General features: G+C 46.1%; 2 protein-coding genes and 1 long non-coding RNA gene across 4 annotated transcripts in view; 1 reads left to right on the top strand and 2 right to left on the bottom strand.

The window, feature by feature from the left end:
- The window catches only part of LOC144698064 (uncharacterized), a 56,623-nt gene that overhangs the window by 23,957 nt on the left and 7,859 nt on the right, over positions 1–24,807 (bottom strand). Inside the window, 1 exon segment of the mRNA XM_078569992.1 lies at positions 10,782–11,896. Within this exon segment, the coding sequence (XP_078426118.1) occupies positions 10,782–11,896 (1,115 nt within the window).
- LOC144698303 (uncharacterized) lies at positions 413–6,613 on the top strand. 2 transcript variants are annotated; one of them, XM_078570261.1, is made up of 3 exons: positions 413–465; positions 1,215–1,305; positions 5,250–6,613. In XM_078570261.1, exon 3 carries the CDS (start codon positions 5,358–5,360, stop codon positions 6,489–6,491), a length of 1,134 nt encoding a protein of 377 aa, XP_078426387.1. In that variant the 5' UTR covers positions 413–465; positions 1,215–1,305; positions 5,250–5,357; the 3' UTR covers positions 6,492–6,613. The 2 variants fall into 2 exon arrangements, with proteins under 2 accessions (XP_078426387.1, XP_078426388.1); XM_078570262.1 differs by lacking the exon at positions 413–465 and having other exon boundaries at positions 1,126–1,305.
- On the bottom strand, positions 12,119–13,809 carry LOC144698304 (uncharacterized). Its single transcript, XR_013580498.1, has 2 exons — positions 13,626–13,809; positions 12,119–12,270 (listed from the first exon to the last, which is right to left on the bottom strand). It is a non-coding gene; the product is annotated as an uncharacterized LOC144698304 (long non-coding RNA).

The raw sequence follows: 24,807 nt of genomic DNA, 5'->3' as shown, positions 1-24,807 counted from the left end.
ATCCACAAATGGTGCATTCTGGCAAGACACAGATTAGATTTTTCATATGGGGGAAAAAAATCACTTGTTCACCCCAGTTTCTGAGATTCCAGTGAGTTCACATCGAACTGTAAGGGTTTGTTCTGCTGTTAATTACACTCAGTACAAAACTGCTCGAGGGTTCGTGCACTTTGGTTGCTGCATCAATTTATTTAATAATTTTATATATTGGTCCTATGCCGCCAATCATAATCGGATCATATAACATAGTTTTCGATTGAACGGTGCTCTTGCTCGGCATTCGTAGCGAGGCAGAATGTGTCTTATTCTCAATGCAGGAGCCTCTTGCGCAGGCGCAGTGGCATTTGTGACTCGAGCGTGCGCATTTCGCTTTTAGACTAGCACATGCGCAGTGCGAGTGCTGCGGTTGCGGGGAGGCAGACATCTCGATTCTGTGGCCGGGGAAAAACGGCCGGTTGTAGGAGGGTAATGGAGGCGGCGGAGTGGGTGCGGAGGATTCATAAACACCCAGCGGAGGCCTCAAAACCTGAATAAGAAGTTATGAGGCCCGCGTTAGCACGCTTTGTTTGCTGCATCAATTGATTTAATAATTTTCTTTCTTGGCCCTATTACTCCAATTTTCGATTGAATAATATTTCCGTTCAATGGCGGTGATGTTACCCAGAATTCGCGGCGAGATAGAATGTGCCCTGTTCTCACTCAATGCGCCGCTTGCGCAGGCGCACCGGAGATAAAGCATGGCGCATGCGCAGTTTAGTGTCCGACGGTGCATGCGCAGTGTGGGTGCTGCAGCTATAGGGATGTGGTTATATCGACTGTGCAATCGGAGAGAACTTGCCGTGTTTTGGAGGGTAATGGAGGTGGCCAAGTGGGTGGGGAGGGTTCAGGAACACCCAGTGGAAGCCTCAAAAGCGGATTAAGTGCCTATAGAGCTCACGTTAGCACCGAACGGGCCCGTAACAGCTATGGAGCCGCGACCACAGTTTGGAGGCCCGAAACGATCCAGCAGGGCGCATGCGCGGTCATCGTGGTCCAGGTAGCAAGAGGAGAGAATGTTGTGGATTTCTATCCTGGACTGACAGGGATGGATTTTGGAAACTCCTTTTCCGGAGGTTAGAAGGGGAGGATTTACACACAGCAAACTCAAACCAAGAGAAGTGTTTGTCTCTTCTCAATTTCTATTCTTGGACTGACTCCGATGATTTTTTTTACAGGATATTAGAAGAACAGGATTTGAAGGCGGGAAACTGAAACCAAACATCAGATCAAAACCTGACAGAGTCACTCGATTCATCAGAACCTAACGTATGTTTCTCTTGTTAGGTCTTACATGGCCCTTTCCTTTCATTTTCTTTTATATTTCTCTCTCTTTAATATGTAAATTCTATTGTCCCATGTGCCTTTGAAACTGTATCTTCCTCATAATATAAAAAAACGTTCATGTTGCCAATATTGTCAGCAACCTTTGGGAAAATAAACACACCCCTTAGCGTTGCTTATCTGACTGGTTGTAAACAGAATAAGATCCCTTTGAAATCCAAACAATCCCTTAATGTATCTAAAAATAACAATTCCCTCCACACCTTACATCCATGTTTACTAATTAGCATGCCAAGCACATTTCAACACTTAGCTTCTTCTGATGATTTCAAACTTGCAGTCTACTTGACTTCAAATGTAATTAAATCATACAGACAGAACCACCTGTACATACACCCATAAACCTACTTTAAAATAAACCAGAATATTATGAAAATTATTATATTTTAGTCACATATTAGCAAGCCAATCTCCTACCCATGCCAATATGTTACCTCCGACACCATGAGCTTTTATTTTCTGCAATACCCTTTGAGGTGGGACCTTATCAAATACCTTCTGGTAGTCTAAATACAGTACATCCATCAGTTCCCATTTATCCACAGCACATTTTATTTCTTCAAACGACTCCAATAAACTAGATAAACATGATTTCCCTTTTACAAAACCATGTTGACTTTGCCTGATTACCTTGAATTTTTCTAAGTGCACTGCTATAACATCTTTAATAATCGCTTCCAACATTGTCCCAATGGCAGATGTTAAGCTAACTGGCCTGAAGTTTCTTGTTTTCTGCCTCTCTCCCTTTTTGGGTAAAGGAGTTACATTTACCACTTTTCAATCTAATGGAACCTAACCCAAACCTACGGAATTTTAGAAAATTAAAACAAATACCATCAACTCTCTCACTAGACACGTCTTTAAAGACCCGAACCTGAATTTCATCAAGACCCTGGGACATGTCAGCCGCAGCTCCAACAATTTGCTTAGTCCCACTACCCTGGTGATTTTCCTGAGCTCCTTCCTACCTTCCAATTCCTGATTTACAGATATTTCTGGGATGTTATAGTATCCACAGTAGTGAAGACCAATGCAAAATCTCTGTTCAATTCATCTGCTATCTCCTTATTTTCCATTATCAGTTCCCCAGGCTCACTTTCTGTACGACAAATGCTCACTTTATTACATTTTCTCATGCTCATTTACATGCTCACGTTTTCTTTTATAAATATCAATAGAAACTCTTACCATATGTCTTTATATTTCTAGTTAGCTTTCTCTAGTACTCTAATTGTCCCTCCTTATTCATCTTAGGTCATTTTTGCTGTTTTTATATTCTGTCCAATCATCTGATCTGCCACTCATCTTTCCGTGCATGATTTTTCTGGCTGGGGTGGTGGGGGAATCTAGAACTGGGGGACACCGTCTTAGACTAAGAGAGATGCCTTTTAGGACTGAGATGAGGAGGAATTTTTTCACTGAGAATGATGTGAATCTTTGCAACTCTTTGCCCCGGAGGGCTGTGGAGGCTCAGTCTCTTATTATGTTCAAGACTGAGATTGATGGATTTCTACATATTAAAAACTTCGAGGAATACAGAGTGCAGGAAAATGGTATTAAAGTAGATGATCAGCCATGAGCTCATTGAATTGTGGACTGGGCTTGAAGGGCTGAATGGCCTACTCCTGCTCGCTTATATTATGTTCTTATGAAAAGAGTATTGTTTTAGAAGCAAATATTTCTGTACAGGCTTTTAATTATTGGTGTGTGGGTGTTTGCAGCAAGTCTACTGAGTGTATTGCACATCCCCAGTTACCTTTGCGAAAGTAATGGTGGGCCACCTTCGTCTTGAACCACTGTCCAGTGAAGGTGCTTCCACAAGGCCATGAGGTAAAATCCTGATTTTCACCATTTTCACTCAGCGACGAAGGAACAGTAAGAATATGCCCAAAACAGGATGGTGTGTGGCTAAGATGGAAACTTGGAGATGAGGAATGAGTTTCTATGAATCTGCTACCTTCCTACTTCTATGTGGTGGAAACTTTAGGTTTGGGAGTTCCTGTCAAAATTCTGGTTGTGATGCAGATGAAAAAATCCTTCATCTTCACCCTGTCCCATCTCCCTCCCTCTCTTGTCACGTAGGCACACAGACCAGGTGGTAGGTTCTCCTCCTGTGCACTTAGTTGCAGCATCAATTGACTTCATAATTTAATAATTTCAGTTCTGCCGTAGGGTCATGAAGACTCGAAACGTTAACTGATTTCTTCTCCACCGATGCTGCCAGACCTGCTGAGTTTTTCCAGGTAATTCTGTTTTTGTCATAATTTAATATCTTTAGCTCCAATCATAATCGGATCACACAATATAATTTTGCATTCAATAATAACATAATTCAATGGCGTTGTGATTACCCAGCATTCAGCGAGAGGCAGAATATGCTCTATCCTCACTGTAGGAGATTATCGCGCAGGCGCAGTGTCAGGCTGTGACTCGAGCATGCGCCCTCCGAGCACTACCAAGCGCATGCGCAGTTGCGGTGCTGGGAGGAGCGTGGCGATTGCGTCGGCTCAGGGAGGAGAGCCAAAGAGCGGAGCCAGCGGGTCAGTGATGGGGAATAGGAGCCAGCCAATCGGTGGGCCGGCTTCATAAATATCTACTGCATGCCTCAAATCGCAAATTACAAGTTTCCGGCCAGGCGTTTGCACTAACTTGGCGGCAGCGTCGTTTCTCCCTATATCAGGGCCCAGATTAACGGCCGCCATCTTTTTAGGACGCAAGGTGCAGGAGTGCGCATGTGCGATTGCCATCTTTATTGGACCAATATAAAGCAGTGCGCATGTGCGGTCGCCATCTTCATTGGGGCAATTGCAGCAGTGTGCATGTGCGGTCGCCATCTTTATAGGGGGCAATTACAGCAGTTGTGATCAAAGGTGGAGCAATTAAAATTGAGAATTGTCAGCAATCCGGAATTAGAGAAAGTGAAAATCTCTGGGAGGATTGTGAAACTGAAGGAGATGACAGAGAAAGGGAGGAGCGAGACCATGGAGGGATTTGAAAGAACGAGAAATTTAAAAATTTGTTGCATCTTGAACTTTGAATCTTTGACCTTTGTAGGTCAGTGACCACAGAGGTGATGGGTGGACAAGGCTTGGTGCGGGCAAGCACACGGGCAGCAGAGTTTATGATGACCTGGAGATTGCATGGGGTTGAATGTTAGAGGCCGGCCAGGCTTGCGTTAGGATAGTTAAGTCTCGGGGTACCAAAGGAATGGATGAGAGTTTCAGCAGCAGATGAGCTGAGACTGGGGTGGAGTCGGGCGATGTTACTGAGGTGGAAATAGGCGGTCTTGGTGATTATGTGGATATGTGGTTGGAAACTCATCTTGGGGTGAAATATTTCACCATGTTTGTGAACAGCCTGCTTCAGCGGCAAGCAGTTGTCAGGGAGAGTGATGGAGTCGGTGGCTAGGGAGTGGAGTTTGTAGTGGGGACTGAAGACAGTGGATGTCAGACAAGCCAGGACGGTGTGTGACTTGGAGGGGAACTTGGAGGTGATGATGTTCAGATGCACCTGCTACCCTGGTCCTTCTAGGCCGTGGAGATTTGTAATTTTGGAGATTGTGAATTGTAAAAATGTGAAATCTCTCTCCTGCACCCCTTGCCGCTCCCAACTCTCTCTCCCTCTCCCTCCCTCCTCCTATAGATGCCAGAGTCTTGTGTACAATCAGACTGAGTGGCAGGTTCCCTTCCCTGAAGGACATTAGTGAACCAGTTGGGTTTTTACGACAATCCAGCAGTTTTCATGGTCACTTTTTCCTCGTGCCGGCCCCACAAATTCCCAGATTCATTCAGCTCAATTTCACAACCTGCCTTTGTGTTTTTGTGGGTTCTCTCTCACTCCCTTTTTTCTGTTTTAAATCAATTCCACAGGGTGTTAGAAGGGGAGGATTTGCAGTTGGGAAACTCAAACCAAACATCACATCAGGATCTGACCAAGTCCCCCAAATTAAGCAAGCTGAATATCATCGCATTTTGAACATGGAAGGAAAAAGCACCGTTGACGTTATGGAGAAACCATGGAAATGTCCGGATTGTGGGAAGGGATTCAGTTACCCATCTGCACTGGAAATTCATCAACGCACTCACACTGGGGAGAGACCATTCACCTGCTCCAAGTGTGGGAAGGGATTCACTGATTCATCCACCCTGCAGAAACACCAGCGAGTTCACACTGACGAGAAACCTTTTAAATGTCCAGACTGCGGGAAGCATTTTAAAAGTTCCAGAAATCTGATGTACCATCAACATGTTCACACTGATGAGAAACCGTTCAGGTGCTCTCACTGTGGGACTGGATTCAGACGATCATCTCAACTCACTGTACACCAGCGAATTCACACTGGGGAGAGACCGTTCACTTGCTCCGAGTGTGGGAAGGGATTCACTCAATCATCTGACCTGCTGACACACCAGCGAGTTCACACTGGAGAAAGGCCATTCACCTGCTCAGAGTGTGGGAAGAGATTCATTCAGTTATCCCACCTGCTGACACACCATCAACGTGTTCACACTGATGAGAGACATTTTAAATGCCCAGACTGCGGGAAAGGCTATATAAGTTCCCAGGAACTGATTTCCCATCAACGTGTTCACACTGACGAGAAACCGTTCAGGTGTTCTCACTGTGGGACTGGGTTCAAGCGACCATCTGAACTCACTGTACACCAGCGAGTTCACACTGGGGAGAGACCATTCTCCTGCTCAGAGTGTGGCAAAGGATTCACTCAGTCATCGGCATTGCGGACACACCAGCTGCTTCACACTGGAGAAAGGCCCTTTATCTGTTCTGAATGTGGGAAAGGATTTGCTGATTCATCCAATCTGCTGACACACCAGCAAGTTCACACTGGAGAGAGGCCATTTAAGTGCCCAGACTGCGGGAAGTGCTATAAACTTACCAGGGGACTGATGCTCCATCAACATGTTCACACTGATGAGAGACCATTCAGGTGCTCTCACTGTGGGACTGGGTTCAGGCGATCATCTCAACTCACTGAACACCAGCGCACTCACACTGGGGAGAGGCTGTTCACTTGCTCCGTATGTGGGAAGGGATTCACTTCCTCATCCAACCTACTTGCACATCAGCGAATTCACAAGAAACTACAGTGATTGGATTTTTCTGTTAATCACATCCAGGACTGAACCATGTTCACTGGGGTCTGTTTCTGCTGATGTTAATAAACTCCAGCCCAGCTGCAGGTGTTTATATTTTGGATAAAAGTCAAATAAATCAGCTTTATGTTAAACACTGTGTGTCAAGTCTTTTTAATATCTCTAACACAGGTTAGTTCCTTTCGAAGGGCTCTCCCTCACCCCTGTCTCCTCCATCCTCACCACCAGCAACAAGCGTGAGGAGCTCATGGAGCTTCTTTGTCACTAAGATTGAGACAATCCGATCAGCTGCCTCTGCTGCTTCCCTCCCTTCCACTAACCCAGCGGAACAAACTGTCTCTAAAATCCCCCCTTGTCTGAGCCCTGAACCCACATCTTTCTCCAGATTCTCTCCCATCTCCCCTCATGTCCTCTCAGTGCTCATCTTGTCCATGAGACTCGCCTTCTGCTCCAGTGACCCAATTCCCACTGAACTGCTGTCCATCCAACTTCTCCATGTTAGCTTATAATGTTAATGGTTCTCTCTCCCTTCCAGTACTGTCCCTTTCACTGTTTATCCAGTCCTCACCCATCCTAAAAAAGATCTATCCTTGGCCCATCCTATTTCTCATCTCCATGCTGCCACTCGGTGACATCATCCAAAAGCACGGTGTTAGTTTTCACACGTACACTGACAACGCCCAGCTCTACCTCACCACCATCCCTCTCCATTCCTCCACTGTCCCTAAATTATCAAACTGCTTATCCCACACCCAGTACTGGATGAGCTGAAATTTCCCCCAGTTAAAAATCAGGAAGATCAAAGCCATCATTTTCAGTCCCCACTAGAAATTCTGCCCCGTAACTACCCAGTCCATCCCTATGAGGTAACAGATACATTGTCCTGTGTTTGTCAAGCCAGGAATCTTTTTTCCAATGCAAGAGAGAGAGGGAGAGAGCCATTCCTATAATACTCAATACATTTCTGAAGACTTTGTTAGGTTATCAGACAGTGATTTCCTACAGATCTCCCCCCCTTATTGACTTCTCACAACAGATTTCTGACTAACCTCACTATTTCTAAGCTCCGAGCTTGTTTTCCTAATTTCTTGATGACAAACCGTAGATAACGTATTAAAGTTACTAGAATGATCAGAATCAGCAACACAAGCCCTTGAGCTGCCACTAAGAGTAAATGTCAAAACCTTTCCACTAAAATGTGATAACTATCGACTTAGATTCATTCTCACCACCTGCCGATCATCCCACACAATTCTAAATTATTGACATGGTGTAAATACATCAGGTTCAAACAAAAGTTCATGCACGGACTTTAAAGATTCTCCAGCTCTCTGTTCACCTGCATCCACCTCGTGGATATTTTCTAAATCCAGATTCTATTTCCCCTCTTCAAATTAATTTTGTTCACTTTGAAATGTTCAGTGTGTTTAATTCTATCCTAAATGTTTGAAAGACAGTTTCTCCATGGAGTATGTGTCAATGTCTTGATCATTTAAAACGTTGTCTCATTCTACCGGCCACAATAATCACTCATGTTCTACTTTCTTTAAAATTTATTCATGGGATGTGGCCTTCGCTGGCTGGGCCAGCATTTATTGCCCATCCCTAGTTGCCCTTGAGAAGGTGATGGTGAACTGCCTTTTTGAACCACTGCAGTCCATGTGGTGTAGGTACACCCACAGTGCTGTTAGGAAGGGAGTTCCAGGATTTTGACCCAGCAACAGTGAAGGAACAGTGATATATTTCCAAGTCAGAATGGTGAGTGACTTGGAGGGGAACTTCCAGATGGAGATGTTCCCATCTATCTGCTGCCCTTCTAGATGGTAGTGGTGGGTTTGGAAGGTGCTGCCGAAGGAACCTTGGTGAATTCCTGCAATGCATCTTGTAGATGGTACACACTGCTGCTGCTGTGTGTTGGCGATGGAGGGAGTGAATGTTTGTGGATGGGGTGCCAATCAAGTGGGCTGCTTTGTCCTGGATGGTGTCAAGCCTTTTGAGTGTTGTGGGAGCTGCAGTCATCCAGGCAATTGGGGAGTATTCCATCACACTCCTGACTTGTGCCTTGTAGATGGTGGACAGACTTTGTGGAGTCAGGAGCTGAGTTACACATTGCAGGATTCCTAGCCTCCGACCTGATCTTGTAGCCACAGTATTTATATGGCTAGGCCAGTTCAGTTTCTGGACCCCCCCAGGGATGTTGATCGTGGGGGATTCAGTGATGGTAATGCCATTGAACATCAAGAGGTGATAGTTGGATTTTCTTGCTGGAGATGGTCATTGTCTGGCACTTGTGTGAGGCGAATGTTACTTGCCAGTTGTAAGCCCAAGCCTGGATATTGTCCAGGTTTTGCTGCATTTGGACATGGACTGCTTCAGTATCTGAGGAGTCGCGAATGGTGCTGAACATTGTGTAATCATCAGAGAACATCCCCACTTCTGACTTTATGATGGAAGGAAGGTCATTGATGTTTTCGAGTAGCTGAGCATGTCTGGGGCCTGTTCTTCAGTGCAGGGTCACCATGGGTTTCCACATGTTCAATACAGCACACGTAACATATCACATCTGCACGCTCACACCAGCGTCCCAATAGCATCCCCACATACCATCTAATACAGTCTGCTCTTCAACTTTCAAGTGATCTTATCAAAAGATCAAGGTGGTGTCTATCTCAAGATCTTTGCTCACCTTCCCTACATAGTTCCAATGCCTTCAGGTAGTGGCCAGACTTATCAGATTCAGTTAATAGCAAAATACTGTGGACGCTGGAAATCTGAAACAAAAACAGAAAATGTTGGAAAAACTCGCCTCGTCCCCACTTTCCTGACTTTCCCTAGAAGCAGGCAGCATTTTATATTCAATCCTAATTGTACACTTTTCTTGTAGCTGGTGTATGGAGAAGATCATGTCCCCAGTAGATCTGCCAGCACAGAAACCGCACTGTGCTTCTGGATACACTCGCTCTGCAAGTAGATGGAGTCTTTTAAGCCTGACCCTAGTGAAGGACGTCCCTGAGATGCTGAGGAGTGAGATGTCCCTGTAGTTGTTGCAATCTCCTCTGTCACCTTTCTTTTACTATATCGTTATCATTCTTCAATCATTCATGTCCTGTGGAAAGGATCCTACCTTCCAACAGAGGAGGAGCTCATGAAGCTGTGACAGTAGATGGGACTTTCTGGGCTTGAGCAGTTCAGCTGGAATTCCATCCTTGCCGGGTGTCTTTCTGCTTGCTAAACAATCAATGGCCTTTTCGAGCTCAAGTGGTGAGGGCTCCTCATCCAACTCAACCATGACAGGAAGCTGCAGGAGAGAGTCAAACGGAGACTGGGAGATGTCTGTCTCACGGGAATACAGCTCACAGTAAAGTTCAACCCAGCGGGACATCTGTTTACATCTGTCAGTGGGCGCTTCACCATCTGCTGATTTCAGGGGGTAACTTTGGTGATGGTCGGACCAAGCGCCCTCATGATCCCATCATTCACAGCACGTAGATTTCCATTGTCACAGGCAGTTTGGATTTCATGATCTGGGCTGATCCAGTGTTTATTTACAAAGTATCTCCCTGTCTTTTATAGAACTGTCTCAGCTACTTGCAAGTTACACAGTGTTCTAGCTGTTGGATTTATGTTGTAATCGGGTTGGCTTTGCTTTTTGCTTCAATGACAGATTCATCTCTGCTGAGTAGGTCTCAAACCAGCCTTTGTTGTGGGTTCCACCTTTCTGCTGCTGTATCAGAAATGATTGAACTCAGCGCCTTCCAAGATTCATCAATATCAGTGTTGACTGATGAAGCTTTCATTGATCTGCCTGTAACATATTTCACTATTTTGTTTTATCTTCCTTGATAATTTAGTTACATAATGGAGGTGTCACTGTGAAGAATATGCAAATCACTAAGAATTGTCAGCAAGGATTAATCAGCACTTTCTAATTGGAGATGTTAATCAGTGGAACCTCTCAGACACTGAATCGTAGAGTTCGTACCAAAGATAAATTTAGGATAAAGTAAAAGTTAATAATTTTATTATAAATGTGTTCCTGTCATGGGTTCTTGAATTAAGGGAAAGATCACAGATGGTGCTTTTAAAAGATACACTGCAGACCAGAAAATCAGTGACAGATCCAGAATATTAAACTCCAGCCAGTTATAATGATTGTTAACATCAGCAGAAACAAACCAAATTATTGTCAGACTATCAATCCTGGACGTGATTAACAGAAGCAGTAACTGCAGAATCCAACTCCGCAGTCATTTATGAATTTGCTGGTGAGTCCGCAGGTTGGAGGACCTTGTGAATCCCTTTCCACACACGGAGCAGGTGAATGGTCTCTCCCCAGTGTGAACTCGCTGGTGTACAGTCAGCTTAGATGACTGTCTGAAACTCTTTCCACAGATATTTCAGCTGAATGGGCTCTTCTCAGTGTGAATTCGCTGGTGTGACTGAAGGCTGGATAACCAAGCAAATCCCTTCCCACACGCGGAGCAGGTGAATGGTCTCTCCCCAGTGTGAATTCGCTGGTGTCTCACCAGATCAAATGACTGAGCAAATTTTTTCCCACACACAGAGCAGGTGAACGGCCTCTCCCCAGTGTGAGTGCGCTGGTGTACAGTGAGGGCAGAAGAATGTCTGAACCTCTTTCCACAGGAAGTGCAGCTGAACGGCTTCTCCTCAGTGTGAATTCGCTGGTGTTCAATGAGCACAGATGACTGTCTGAAACTCTTTCCACAAGTAGTGCAGCTGAATGGACTCTCCTCAGTGTGAATTCGTTGGTGTAACTGGAGGCTGAATAATCGAGCAAATCCCTTCCCACAAACGGAGCAGGTGAATGGTCTCTCCCCAGTGTGAAGCCGCTGGTGTCTAACCAGGTCAAATGACTGAGTGAATCCCTTCCCACACACAGAGCAGGTGAACGGTCTCTCCCCAGTGTGAGTACGTTGGTGTACAGCGAGTGTGGATGAATGCCCGAAACTCTTTCCACAGGAGGTGCAGCTGAAAGGCTTCTCCTCAGTATGAATTTGCTGGTGTGACCAAAGACTGGATGACCGAGTGAAACCCTGCCCACACACAGAGCAGGTGAACGGCTTTTCCCCAGTGTGAACTCGCTGGTGATTCAGCAGGCTGGCTGACTGAGTGAATCCCTTCCCACACATGGAGCAGGTGAACGGTCGCTCCCCAGTGTGAACTCGCTGGTGTGTAGTGAGGGTGGATGAATACCTGAAACTCTTCCCACAGTAAGTGCAGCTGAAGGGCCTGTCCTTAGTGTGAATTCTCTGGTGTAACATCAGGGAGGTTTTCTGAGTGAATCTCTTCCCACACTTGGAGCAGGTGAACGGCCTCTCCCCAGTGTGACTGCGTCGATGGTATTCCAGCCGGGATGGATAAATGAATCCTTTACCACAGTCCTCACATTTCCAAGGTTTTTCCATGGTGCCAATGTCTTGTGTTTCTACAGTTAAGCCGATCAATTGGAACTTTGTCCACACACAGAACAGCTGACAGTTTCTCTCTGCTGTGAATGGTGTGTTGTTTGTCCAGGCTGTGTAACTTGTTAAAGCTCCTTCCACTATTAGTGTGCTGAAACACTCTCACTCTTGTATATGTGTCTCTATGCTTGTCCAGTCACATTTATGATTCAATTATTTTCTTGGAGACAAAACAGACGAACATTTTCCCTTCCACCTTCAAAGGTCGATGGTATTCAGGTTCTGGATAACCAATTGACTCAACCAAGATGCTTAGTTTCAGTGTGCATCTCCAAATCCTTCCCTTCTAAGACCTGTAAAGAGAGTTTACAAAAGTAATCACTAAGTACAGCATAGGAATTCAGAGCAGACAATTCTAGTTTTTATTTTCTCGTTTCCCGAAGCTGCTAATCCTCGGCCCAAACACTCTCCCATTTCCTGTGCTAAATTCCAAACCGATCATACCATCTCCCCCATACATTTCCTCCACTCCCAGTTTTCTCCCTCCATCTGCTCTGGTTCAGTTCAGTTCTCAAACCCCTGTGTGCAGAGTGAGAATAAAATCAATGAATGAATCACTTTTCTCCTGGTCACTGGGACCCTGAAGCCCCGCCTACTCTTATTTCACCAGGATAGCTGGGCATGCGCAAAGCTCGCTGCTCAAACAAAATGGCAGCCATTAACCTGGGCCTGTTCACGGTGAAAAGCCCCAGAGCTGCCACTTCTTATTGGCAGTTTCCTGCCTCCAGCGGGTGTTTCTGAATCCTCCCCACCCACATCCTAGGGCTTCCGCAATGCTCTTGCTCCAGCTCAAAATGACTGGGGAGTGATTGGCGGCATCTCTGGCTCCAGCTCCGGCCTCTCTGGCTGCACTGGAGAGGTGCAAAGGAGATTCACCAGGATGTTGCCTGGGGTGGAGAGTTTCAGCAATGAAGAGAGACTGGATACGCTAGGGTTGTTTTACTTACAAAATTATGAGGGGCAGAGATAGGGTAGAAATGAAGAAGCATTTCCCCGTAGCAGAGGTGTCAATAACCAGGGGTCATCGATTTAAGGTAAGGGGCAGGAAGTTTAGAGGGCATTTGAGGAAATCTTTTCACCTGGAGGAGGTGGTTGGAGACTGGAACTCACTGCCTGAGGGGGTGGTAGAGGCAACAACATTTAAGAAGATTTAGATGAACACCTGAAACGCCACAGTTTACAGGGTTAGGGGCCAAGTGCTGGAAAATGGGATTAGAATAGATGGGGGCTTGCGGGCCGGCACAGACACGATGGGCCGAAGGGCCTGTTTCTCTGCTGTTTCTCTCTGTGACTCTGACCAATAGGAAGGGGGCGGGGCCGGAGGACCGAGCGGCAGCGGCTGGTCCTCCAACCAATCGGAGTGAATGAGGGGCGGGGCTGAGCCCTCGGTGGCCGCGCATGCGCTCCGCCGCACACTGACCCCTATAAAGATGGCGGCCGTTGAACCCCGGGCCTGTCAGTGGGAAAAACCTGAGCAGCTGCCGCCGGTTCAAACCCGGACCCGGGATCTTCTTACTAGGGGTTTGGGGTCTACACCGGGTGTTTGTGATCCCTCCTGTCTAACCCAGCCGCCGGCTCCATCCCTCCCCGCTCACCCGATAAACAGCCGCCGGCTCCATCCCTCCCCGCTCACCCGGCAGCTTCTCACCCGATAAATAACCGCCGCCCCGCTCGGTGTAACCGCGGGACCGGGAGTTTCCTTTGAGGTTTGGCGGCTCCACTGGGTGTTTGTGAATCTTCCCCACCCACTCGGCCGCCTCCATTCCTCCTACAATCGGCCATTTCTCTCGAGTTGCCGAGTGGAGATAATCGCCTCCCCACAACTGCAGCATCCAGACTGCGCGTGCGCTAGCCTGGACCTTCTGCGCATGCTCCATTCCCAACCCCACCACTGCGCCTGCGCGAGGAGCCCCTGTGGTGAAGATGGGGCACATTCTATCCCGCAGCGAATGCTGGGTAATACCCCAGCCATGAAAAGTGCAATGTGTTAAATAGAGAATTATGTTTTCCACTCCGACTACAATTGGAGCCATGGAGATAATATGTAGAATTACTGAATAATTTGTTCCAGCAACCAAAGTGCATGAAACCTCCACTTCTGTTCCAGGAGTAATCAACAGCAGAATAAACCCCAACATTTGGATGTGAACCCATTGGAGTCTCAGCAGCTGAAATGAACAAGTGTCTTTCAAAAATCATTGTGTATCTTGGTCTAATGGCTTAATTGTGTTCTGATCACAATAAATAATTTTCTATTCAACCGCCTGGCCTTTCAATGGCGGTGATCCTACCCAGCCTTCACTGCGGGTTAGCATGTGCCCTATCCTCACTGCAGGAATTCCCCGTGCAGGCGCAGTACCGGACTCTGCCAGGAGCATAGGCTTTGTGGGCTCTAACTTGAGCTGAGCAACAGGTTGTCGAGACGAGTGAATGGAGCCAGTGGGTGGGGAGGATTGAAGGGGCCGAGTGAGTGAGGATGACTGGAGGGGCCGAGTGCTAGGGGAGGAATGGAGGGGCAGAGTAGGTGGGGAGGAATTGCGGCGGCTGAGTGGATGGTGAGGCTTCACAAATAACCAGTGGAATCCGCAAACTCTCAATAAGAAACTCCCGGGGTCGCACCAAGTGGTGCGATGGCTGTTTATTGGGTGAGAAACTGCCCGGTGAGCGGGGAGGGATGGAGCCGGTGGCTGGGTTAGATAGAGTGTGGCAGAGGCAGATTCAGTCATGGTTTTCAAAAGGGAATTGAACCAAAACCTGCAGCATGTCCAGGGAAAAGGCGGGGAGTGGGACCAGGTGAGTTAGTTTCCAGAAGAGTAATAGGTCTCCCTTTTCAGACGGAGATGAAGAGATTTCTTTTTTCTGAGAGGGTCGTTAGTCTGAAGAATGTTCTCTGGAAGGCAGTGGAGGCTGGATTACTGAATTTATTCAAGGCAGAATTAAACAGATTTTTGATAGACAAGTGAGTCAAGGGTTATGGGGGGCAGTGTGGAGGGGGGGGGGGTGGGGGGCGGTGGACATGGGAACGGACAGACAGGAAAGAGGAGTTGAGACCACAACCAGATCAGCCATGATCTTATTGAATGGCAGAGCAGGATCAAGGAGCTGAATGGCCGATATTCCCCTGACCTGGGCTGAATGACGTCTATATGTGGTGTTGCCTTGGTTCTGATTTTATGGTACTGTGAGGGGGATTGAGCGACAAAATGTTCTATACCTATTCCTATTTGTTTTGATCTACACAAGGCAATGGTTACTATCATATTGCCAGCAGCAGCATGTTTCAGTGGTCGAAGGCGTTGGATTTAGGCTGCAGTCTCTATTGAATCGTGGATTTGAATCTCATCACTGCCAAAATTTCAGTTGCTTTGTCATTTCAGACGTTTCATCAAATCCCTTAGGATAGCCTTGGGGCATTTGACATTTGACATGGTTGTCTTGGTAATAAGAACAAGGGAGACTGTAGGGATTGCAGGATGACTGGGAATAGGTGGGGCTGAATGCTCTCATTCTCTGCTGTAACGATTCCATGATTTTACATGAACAACATTTACACCAGTGTACGGTCTCCAGTCATGGTTGGATGATTAAAGCGATGAATTCTAACTCCGCTGGGATCTGCCCACACAGGTTTGCATCCTGCCAACTGTTCTGCTCAGTGTTCCTTCCTTTTGGTGCCTCCAGAATTAATTATTGGCTAAATGGAGTTAAAACCTTCCAGACACTCCTGTCTGTTTTTCCTCTTTCACTTCTATGTTCCTTCGTTTCTGTTCATCCATAAGCAATCACAGAATTTGCAGTCAGAAATGGAACAAAGCTGTGCCAATTAGTGGCATCCTTGTTTTCTGAGAGTTTGCCTCTCCTTAGAGAAAAACTTGCCCGCTATCACTCTCGGTGTATATGTCTGTGTGCGTTCATCTGTGTGTGTCAATGTGGTTCAGTTCACTGAGGGGTGAGCACATTGTTACCATTGCAAAATGTATTTACTTTCATTATAACGTTCATGGTAAATGGTACAGAGAATAACAACAGGTCGATAAGTTGCAAGAGGGGATTGAACCTTTCTGTGTTTATTTAATTGGAGACTGCTTATTGATTCATTTCTCACACGTTACACAGTGGAGGAAGATCGAAGTTTACATAGAAACATAGAAAAAAGGAGCAGGAGTAGGCCATTCAGCCATTCGTTATGATCATGGCTGATCATCCAACTCAATAGCCTGCTCCCACTTTCTCCCCTTATCCTTTGATCCCTTTCGCCCCAAAAGCTATATCTAATTCCTTCTTGAAAGCATATAATGTTTTTGCCTCAACTATTTTCTGTGGTAGCGAATTCCACAGGCTCACCAATCTCTGGGTAAAGAAAATTTTCCTCATCTCAGTCCTAAATGTTCTACTCTGTATCCACACTGTAACCCCTGGTTCTGGACTCCCCCACCATTGGGAACATCCTTCCTGCATCGATCCTGTCCAGTCCTGTTAGAATTTTATAGGTTTCTATGAGATCCCCCCCTCATTCTTCTGAACTCCAGCGAATATAATCCTAACCGACTCAATCTCCCCTCATATGTCAATCCCACCACTGAGCAACATTTAAACAGACAGTGGATTCACTCGGTGTTATGGTGTGCTCCAGTTCGGTATATGCAATTAGAGAATCAATTTCTATTCGTTGCTTTGAACCCAATCTGTCTAATAGGTTGGATGTTATGCACACGTTTCCTCAATTTTCTCGCTTTTTTGAAATGAATATTCATAAATCTATTTGTGTGGAAACTTACTGAATAACAGCAGAACTGGCAAAGTTTGGGCAAGATTTCCTTGGTAGCCAAAGCACACAAAGCAGAACGATGTCGGTAACATAAGTAGAATCAGGAAGACAGGGAGTCTACTTTACCCTTGGCGGCCTTAAACCATTAAACCTTCATTTGGAAGCTAATTTCGTTCAAAATGTATGTTATAGAAACACCCTAATGGTTCAGATTCTGTGCTTTCACCGCTTGGGTTCCATTCCCTGTCTCGATGTTGTGCAAGATGTCGTAACTAGCACTCAACTCATGGTTTGAAAATAAGTCATATTAAACTTGAAACCTTCACTCTGTTTCTCCCTTCACATTTGCTGTCAGACCTGCTGAGAACTTCCAACAGTTTCTGTTTTAGTTATAGCATGAATTACTGTCTTTATCATGCACATGAACACAAAAACTAGGAGCAGGAATAGACCACATGGCCCATCGAACCTGGTCCTTCATTCAGTTCAACCATGGCTGATCTTTGGCTTCAACTCCATTATCCTGCCCGTTCCCCATATCCCTTAGTTCCCCAAAAGACCAAACATCTGTCCATCCCGGCCTTAAATGTATTCAATGATGGAGCATCCACAACTTTCTGGGGAGAGAATTCAAAGATTCACAACCCTTTGGGTGAAGTAATTTCTCCTCATCTCAGCCCTAAATTATCGGCCCTTTACCCTGAGACTGTGCCCCAGTGTTTTAGACTCCTTGACCAGTGGAAACAATCTCTGTGTCCAACCTAACAATCTCCCTCAGATTATGTAGGTTTCAATGAGATTGCCTTTCATTCTTCTAAACTCCAGAGAATAAAAGCCCAATTTATTCAGCCTCTCATCATAGGATAACCAGCTCTTCCAGAAACCAATTTAATGAACCTTCCCTGCACCGTTTCCAATGCAAGTCTATTATTTTACGAATGTGAAAATGAAAACAGCACACGGGTTCCTCTGACATGTCTTCCTTCTTCCTTAACCGAGGTTTTCCACCCACGGTGGTTGACAGGGCCCTCAACTGTGTCTGGCCCATCTCCCGTGCATCCACTCTCCCTCCCAGAACCACGATAGGGTCCCCCTTGTCCTCACTTATCACCCCACCAGCCTTCGTACTCAAAGGATCATCCTCCGCCATTTCCTCCAACTCCAGCACGATGCCACCACCAAACACATCTTACCTTCACCGCCCCCCCCCCCCCCCCCCCCCCCCCCACGGTGGCATTCCACAGGGATTGTTCCCTCCGGGACACCCTGGTCCACTCTTCCATCACCCCCTACACCTCAACCCCCTCCCACAGCACCTTCCCATGCAACCGCAGAAGGTGCAACACCTGCCCCTTTACTTCCCCTCTCCTCACCATCCAAGGGCCTGAACACTCCTTTCAAGTGAAGCAGCATTTCACTTGCAGTTCCCTCAATTTAGTCTACTGCATTCGCTGCTCCCAATGCAGTTTCCTTGGTGACCGCTTTGCCGGGTTTGATTGGGTTGCCGGGTTTTGCAAATTGAAAGTTACACATGAGCAGCTTGTAAGACTATTTCAGCTCACAGCAACCGTTGTTTTCATTGGCTGACGAAATCGGTTGTGTTCTATCTAAACGTGCAGTTTTTGTAGGAGAAACTTGTATCTGGTGATGGGTTGTAAGATGATGGAATGATTGTAAGGATAGCAGCAGTGGGGATGGAAATGAAACGATACAAAGCAACAGCACAGAAAGAGGCTATTCGGCCCAGCATGCTGCTTTGAAAGAACAGTTGCGATTGGTTGATCAGGAGTCATATTTGTGTCAGTTTCAACAGTAGGAAGAAAAATTTGTCCCATTCCCACCCACATTTTGCTTTGAGCCATCATTGATTTAGTCAGTTTCTCTCTCATGCCTTGTAACTTATCATTCCTTCCCTTTTGTCCTTTTACTCCCCTCCTTACGCCTCTGGAATTGTTTTTCACCTGTTACATCTCTGACTGTGACACAAAAACAAGATTCTGCAGGCATTGGAATCCAAACTCAAAACAGAAAATGTTGGAAACACTCAGTAGGTCAAACAGCTCCGATAGAGAGGGGAACAGAGTGAATGTTTCAGGTCGGTGATCTTTTATCCAAGCTGGAATAATTTAGAGATTTAATAATTTACAAACAAGTACAGAGTCAGGGAAAGGAGAGCGGGAGAGGAGGCAAGAACAAATAGTCTTGTGATAGGACCACCTCCCACAAAGCAGGCAAACAATCTGGATTTGGTTTTCTCAGTGTAGAGATCACATCGGGAGCAACTAGTACACAATAACAAATTTCAAGAAGTATAAGTATGTCCTGTGTCATTCAGGAAGTGAGCCCTGGAACTTGGAAAGGGAGGAGGTGAAAGGGCGGGTGCTGCAAATGCTGTGTTTGCACAGAAGTTGACTGGAATTACGCCAGAACTGGAATGTTAATTCCCATCCAGAAAGACTGAACAGGCTGAACATGGTTTCTCTGAAAAAGAGAGTGAGGGATGACTTGATCGAGGCCTTAAAGACTATGAAACGGTTTAACAGGGTAGACAAGATAGAGAAGTGTTCATGTGTGGATGGGTGGGATTAAATATAAGTCAGTCATTGATAAATCTAATGTGAAATCAGGAGCAATCAGAGATAATAACTGAAAATGCACCAAGTACTCAGCATATCTGGCAGCATCTGTAGATTGATAAACGTAAATAATATTTCAAGCCTTTTTCTTTATTCATTGAAGGGATGTGGGCGTCGTTGGCTAGGCCAGCATTGATTACCTATTGACACAGCAGCACAGTAACATCAGAGAGAGACCATTCAAATAGTTCATTTGTGCGATCGGGTTTATTCAGTTTCACCACTTGTTAACACCCCAGCTTTAAAAGTTGAAAGCATTTGATCCACAATCGGCACTTTCTTACTGGCAGGTCACAGTTTTAAAGTTCCATAAAAACAATCGCCTGTTCATCACAGCCGCTGAGATTCCAGTGAGTTCATATCTAACTATCAGGGCTTGTTCTGCTGGAAAGAAATATGGTGCTTCTGCACTTGGGTTGTTGTGTTCGTTACTTTAACAATAATTTTATATCTTGGCACTATGCTTCCAATCGTAATTAGATCGCAAAATATAATTGTAAATTCAACAGTATCAGGTTTCAATGGCGGGGCTCTGACCCAGCATTCGCAGCGAGACAGAATGTGCCCTATCCTCACTGCAGGAGTGCGCTGCGCAGGCGCAGTGATCGGTGGTGAACTGAGCATGCGCAGTGGAGGTTTCCGACTGGAGCATGCGCAGTGTGGGTACTGCAGCGACAGGGAAGTGGTGATCGCAGCTCCGCAAACAGGTATAAACGGCAGATTGTAGGAGGGTAATGGAGTGGGCAGAGTGGGTGAGGAAGCTTCATAAACAGGTTAGCGGCCGCCATCTCCTCCGCCGATGCTGCTGAGTTTTTCCAGGTAATTCTGGTTTTGTTTAAAAACAAAAAGCTAAAAGCTACTGCGGATGCTGGAAATCCAAAACAAAAACAGAATTACCTGGAAAAACTCAGCAGGTCTGGCAGCATCGGTGGAGATGAAATCAGTTGACGTTTCGAGTCCTCATGACCCTTCAACAGAACTGAGTATAGTTATAAGAGGGGTGAAATATAAGCTGGTTTAAGGTGGGGGGGGGGGCGGGGGGAGAGAGAAGTTGAGGGTGGGGTGGTTGTAGGGACAAGCAAGCAGTGATAGGAGCAGATAATCAAAAGGTGTCACAGACAAAAGGATCAAAGAGGTGTTGAAGGTGGTGATATTATCTAAGAAAAGTGCTAATTAAGAATGGAAGGCAGGACACTCAAGGTACAGCTCTAGTGGGGGTGGGGTGGAAAGACTAACAAGGTATTAGTTGTAGATTTAAAAATAATGGAAATAGGTGGGAAAAGAAAAATCTATATAAATTATTGAAAAAAAAACAAAAGGGAGGGGGAAGGAACGGGGTGGGGATGGGGGGAGGGAGTTTAAGATCTAAAGTTGTTGAATTCAATATTCAGCCCGGAAGGCTATAAAGTGCCTAGTCGGAAGATGAGGTGCTGTTCCTCCAGTTTGCGTTGGGCTTCACTGGAACATTGCAGCAAGCCAAGGACAGACATGTGGGCAAGAGAGCAGGGTGGAGTGTTAAAATGGCAAGCGACAGGGAGGTTTGGGTCTTTCTTGCGGACAGACCGCAGGTGTTCTGCAAAGTGGTCGCCCAGTTTGCGTTTGGTCTCTCCAATGTAGAAGAGACCGCATTGGGAGCAACGAATGCAGTAGACTAAGTTAGGGGAAATGCAAGTGAAATGCTGCTTCACTTGAAAGTAGTGTTTGGGCCCTTGGACGGTGAGGAGAGAGGAAGTGAAGGGGCAGGTGTTGCATCTTCTGCGTGGGCATGGGGAGGTGCCATAGGTGGGGGTTGAGGAGTAGGGGCTGATGGAGGAGTGGACCAGGGTGTCCCGGAGGGAACGATCCCTACGGAATGCCACCAGGGGGGGTGAAGGGAAGATGTGTTTGGTGGTGGCATCATGCTGGAGTTGGCGGAAATGGCGGAGGATGATCCTTTGAATGCGGAGGCTGGTGGGGTGATAAGTGAGGACAAGGGGGACCCTATCATGTTTCTGGGAGGGAGGAGAAGGCATGAGAGCGGATGCGCGGGAGATGAGCCGGACACAGTTGAGGGCCCTGTCAACGACCGTGGGTGGAAAACCTCGGTTAAGGAAGAAGGAGGACATGTCAGAGGAACTGTTTTTGAAGGTAGCGTCATCAGAACAGATGCGACGGAGGCGAAGGAACTGAGAAAATGGGATGGAGTCCTTACAGGAAGTGGGGTGTGAGGAGCTGTAGTCAAGGTAGCTGTGGGAGTTGGTAGGCTTGTAATGAATATTGGTGGACAGTCTATCATCAGAAATTGAGCCAGAGAGGTCAAGGAAGGGAAGAGAAGTGTCAGTCTTTCCACCCCACCCCCACCCCCCACCTCCCACCTTAAACCAGCTTATATTTCACCTCTCTCCTAACTATACTTCAGTTCTGTTGAAGGGTCATGTGGACTCGAAACATCGACTCTTTTCTTCTCCATTGACGCTGCCAGACCTGCTGAGTTTTTCCAGGTAATTCTGTTTTCATTCTTTCACCCGCTCTGAGCAGCTTCAGTCACAGACCAGTACTACGCATGCTCATGAAACGGGCCGCACTGCGCATGCTCCAAGCACACACCCTAATACGCATGTGTAGGGAGCTCCTGTTGTGAGGATAGGGCACATTCTGGCCCCTGTTGAAGGTTGGGTAACCAGGCTGCCATTGAGAGGTGTTTTTTTGAATAGAAAATTATGTTTTGTGATCCGATGACGAACGAAGCCCAATACCAATATATAAAATTATTCAGTCAATTGGTATGACAAACAAAGTGCATGGGTCCTCTGCCATAATACTGTCCCGGGTGTAAATAACTGCAGTTAAACTACCGACATTTAGATGTGAACTCACTGGAGTCTCAGTCGGCGGTGTGAACAATTATTTTTTCTTCCCATACACAGAACATTTAAACTCTGTCTTGTCAGTAAAAACGTGACAATTCAGCCGGTGAACAATCCTTTCACAATGTCATTTTACCCCTAAGTTCCAGGACCATTGTGTGTGGATTTGGGAGGTAAGCATGATTTTGGAGACGGAAGAGTGGTCAGAGATTGGATGCGAATTGCAAGGATGTCGGGGACAAGGATGTGCTCATGGGAGGGAGAGAAGCAGAAAAGGCAGCTGATCTCAATTGTCACAGTCTTAGTGACAAATAAGCTCCATGAGCTCCTCACACTTGTTGGAGGTGTGGATGCAGGAGACAAGGGAGAGGGAGAGTCCGAAACAAAGACTAACTTGTGTTAGAGATGTTTTTAAAAATTCAACATCCTCTGTGTTTGACAGAATGTTGATTTATTTGAGCTTTATCCAGAATATTAACCTTATAACTGGGCTGGAGTTTATTAACATCAGCTGAAACAGACCCCAATGGGTATAGTTCATTCTTGTACATTATTAACAGCAAAATCCAATCACTGTAGTTCGTTGTGAAGTCGTTGATGTCTCGGCAGGTGGGATGACTGAATGCATTTCTTCCCACACTCGGTGCAGGTGTACAGCATCTCCCCAGTATGAGAGCGCTTGTGTAGAGAGAGGTGGGATGATTGCCTGAATCCAGTCCCATAAAGAAGGAATCTGAACGGTCTCTCATCAGAATGAATACATTGCTGGCGGATCAGTTCCTGAGAACTTGTAAAGCACTTCCCACAGTCTTGAAATTTAAAAGCTCTCTTTGATGTGCAATCAGATTGTATACATTAATGAATCTCTTTCCACACAGCGCAGATGAATGGCCTCTCCCCAGTGTGAACTCGCTGGTGTGTCTGCAGGTGGGATAACGGAGTGAATCCCTTTTGACACTTTAAGCAAGTCAATGGCCTCTCCACAGTGTGAACGGTCCAATGAGTTTCCAATTTCGATGGGTAAAAGAATCCCTTCCCATTGTCAACATTTGCACAACTGCTTTCAGTTGTGACTGCATTTATGTTTTGACCAGGTCAGATGATCGGCTGAAACCTCATCCACACGCAGAACACTGTGAATGGTGCTTTCTTCTCCCATTTTCAAAATCCCACAATAATCTGTGGCCCAGAAACCGCTCTGTCCAACAGAGACACCCTCTGAAGGGTCAGACAGACTTGAAACTGCTGTCAGGCGTCGCAAAGGCCAGGGACATAAAAGTTCATTCACAAATGTTCCAAAAACAGATACATTATAATCACCAGGAAAGGCTAAACAGCCTGAAGCTATTTTCTCTAGAAAAGAGAAGGCTGAGAGATGACCTGATAGAAATAGGATAAAGAATGGAGTTGGTAGCTCAGGAATGAAAACAATGGCTTCAATCTTCCCAAAATTTAATTGGAGACAATTTCTGCACATCCACAAACAGTCTGATAATTTAACAAAAGTGGAGAAGTCGAGAAAGGTGTTGGTGAGGTAGAGCTGGGCACTGTCAGTGTCCATGTGATAACTGACTCTGTGTTTTCAGATGATGTTGCTGTGGGGAGAATGTTAACAAAGAACAAAGAATAAAGGAAAGTACGGCACAGGAACAGGCCCTTCGGCCCTCCAAGCCTGCGCCAATCATATTGCCCATCAACTAAAACATGTTGCACTTCCAGGGTCCGTATCCCTCTATTCCCATCCTATTCATGTATTTGTCAAGCTGCCTCTTAAACACCACTATCGTACCTGCTTCCACCACCTCCTCTGGCAGCGAATTCCAGACACTCACTACCCTCTGCGTAAAAAACTTGCCCTGCACATCTCCTCTATAGTTTTCTCCTCTCACCTTAAATCTATTTCCTTCTAGTAATTGACTCTTCCACCCTGAGAAAAAGCTTCTGACTATCTACTCTGTCCATGCCACTCAGAATTTTGTAAACTTCTATCAAGTGGCCTCTCAATCTCCGTCTCTCTAGTGAGACCAATCCGAGTTTCTCCAACCTCTCCTCATAGCTAATAACCTCCAGACCAGGCAGCATCCTGGTAAACCTCCTCTGCGCCATCTCCAATGCCTCCGTATCCTACTGGTAATGTGGTGACCTGAATTGCATGCAATATTCCAAGTGTGGCCTAACCAAGGTTCTATACAGCTGCAGCATGACTTCCCAGCTTTTGTACTCAATACCACTGCCAATGATGGCAAGCATGCCATATGCCTTCCTGACTACCTTATCCACCTGCATTGCCACTTTCAGCGACCTGTGGACCTGTACACCCAGATCCCTCTGCCCGTCAATACACTTAAGGGTTCTGCCATTTACTGTGTAATTCCTGCCTGTATTAGACCTTCCAAAATGCATTACCTCACACTTGTCCGGATTAAACACCATCTGCCATTTCTCCGCCCAAGTCTCCAACCGATCTATATCCCGTTGTATCTTTTGACAATCTTCTTCACTATCTGGAACTCCTCCAAACTTGGTGTCGTCTGCAAACTTTCTAATTAGCCCAGTTACATTTTCCTCCAAATCATTTAT

This window comes from Cetorhinus maximus, chromosome 23 (assembly GCF_964194155.1).
Source record: "Cetorhinus maximus chromosome 23, sCetMax3.hap1.1, whole genome shotgun sequence".
NCBI classification, from domain to species: domain Eukaryota; kingdom Metazoa; phylum Chordata; class Chondrichthyes; order Lamniformes; family Cetorhinidae; genus Cetorhinus; species Cetorhinus maximus.
The sequence above is the reverse complement of the archived record's forward strand: the minus strand, read 5'-3'. Positions and strand labels throughout refer to the sequence as shown.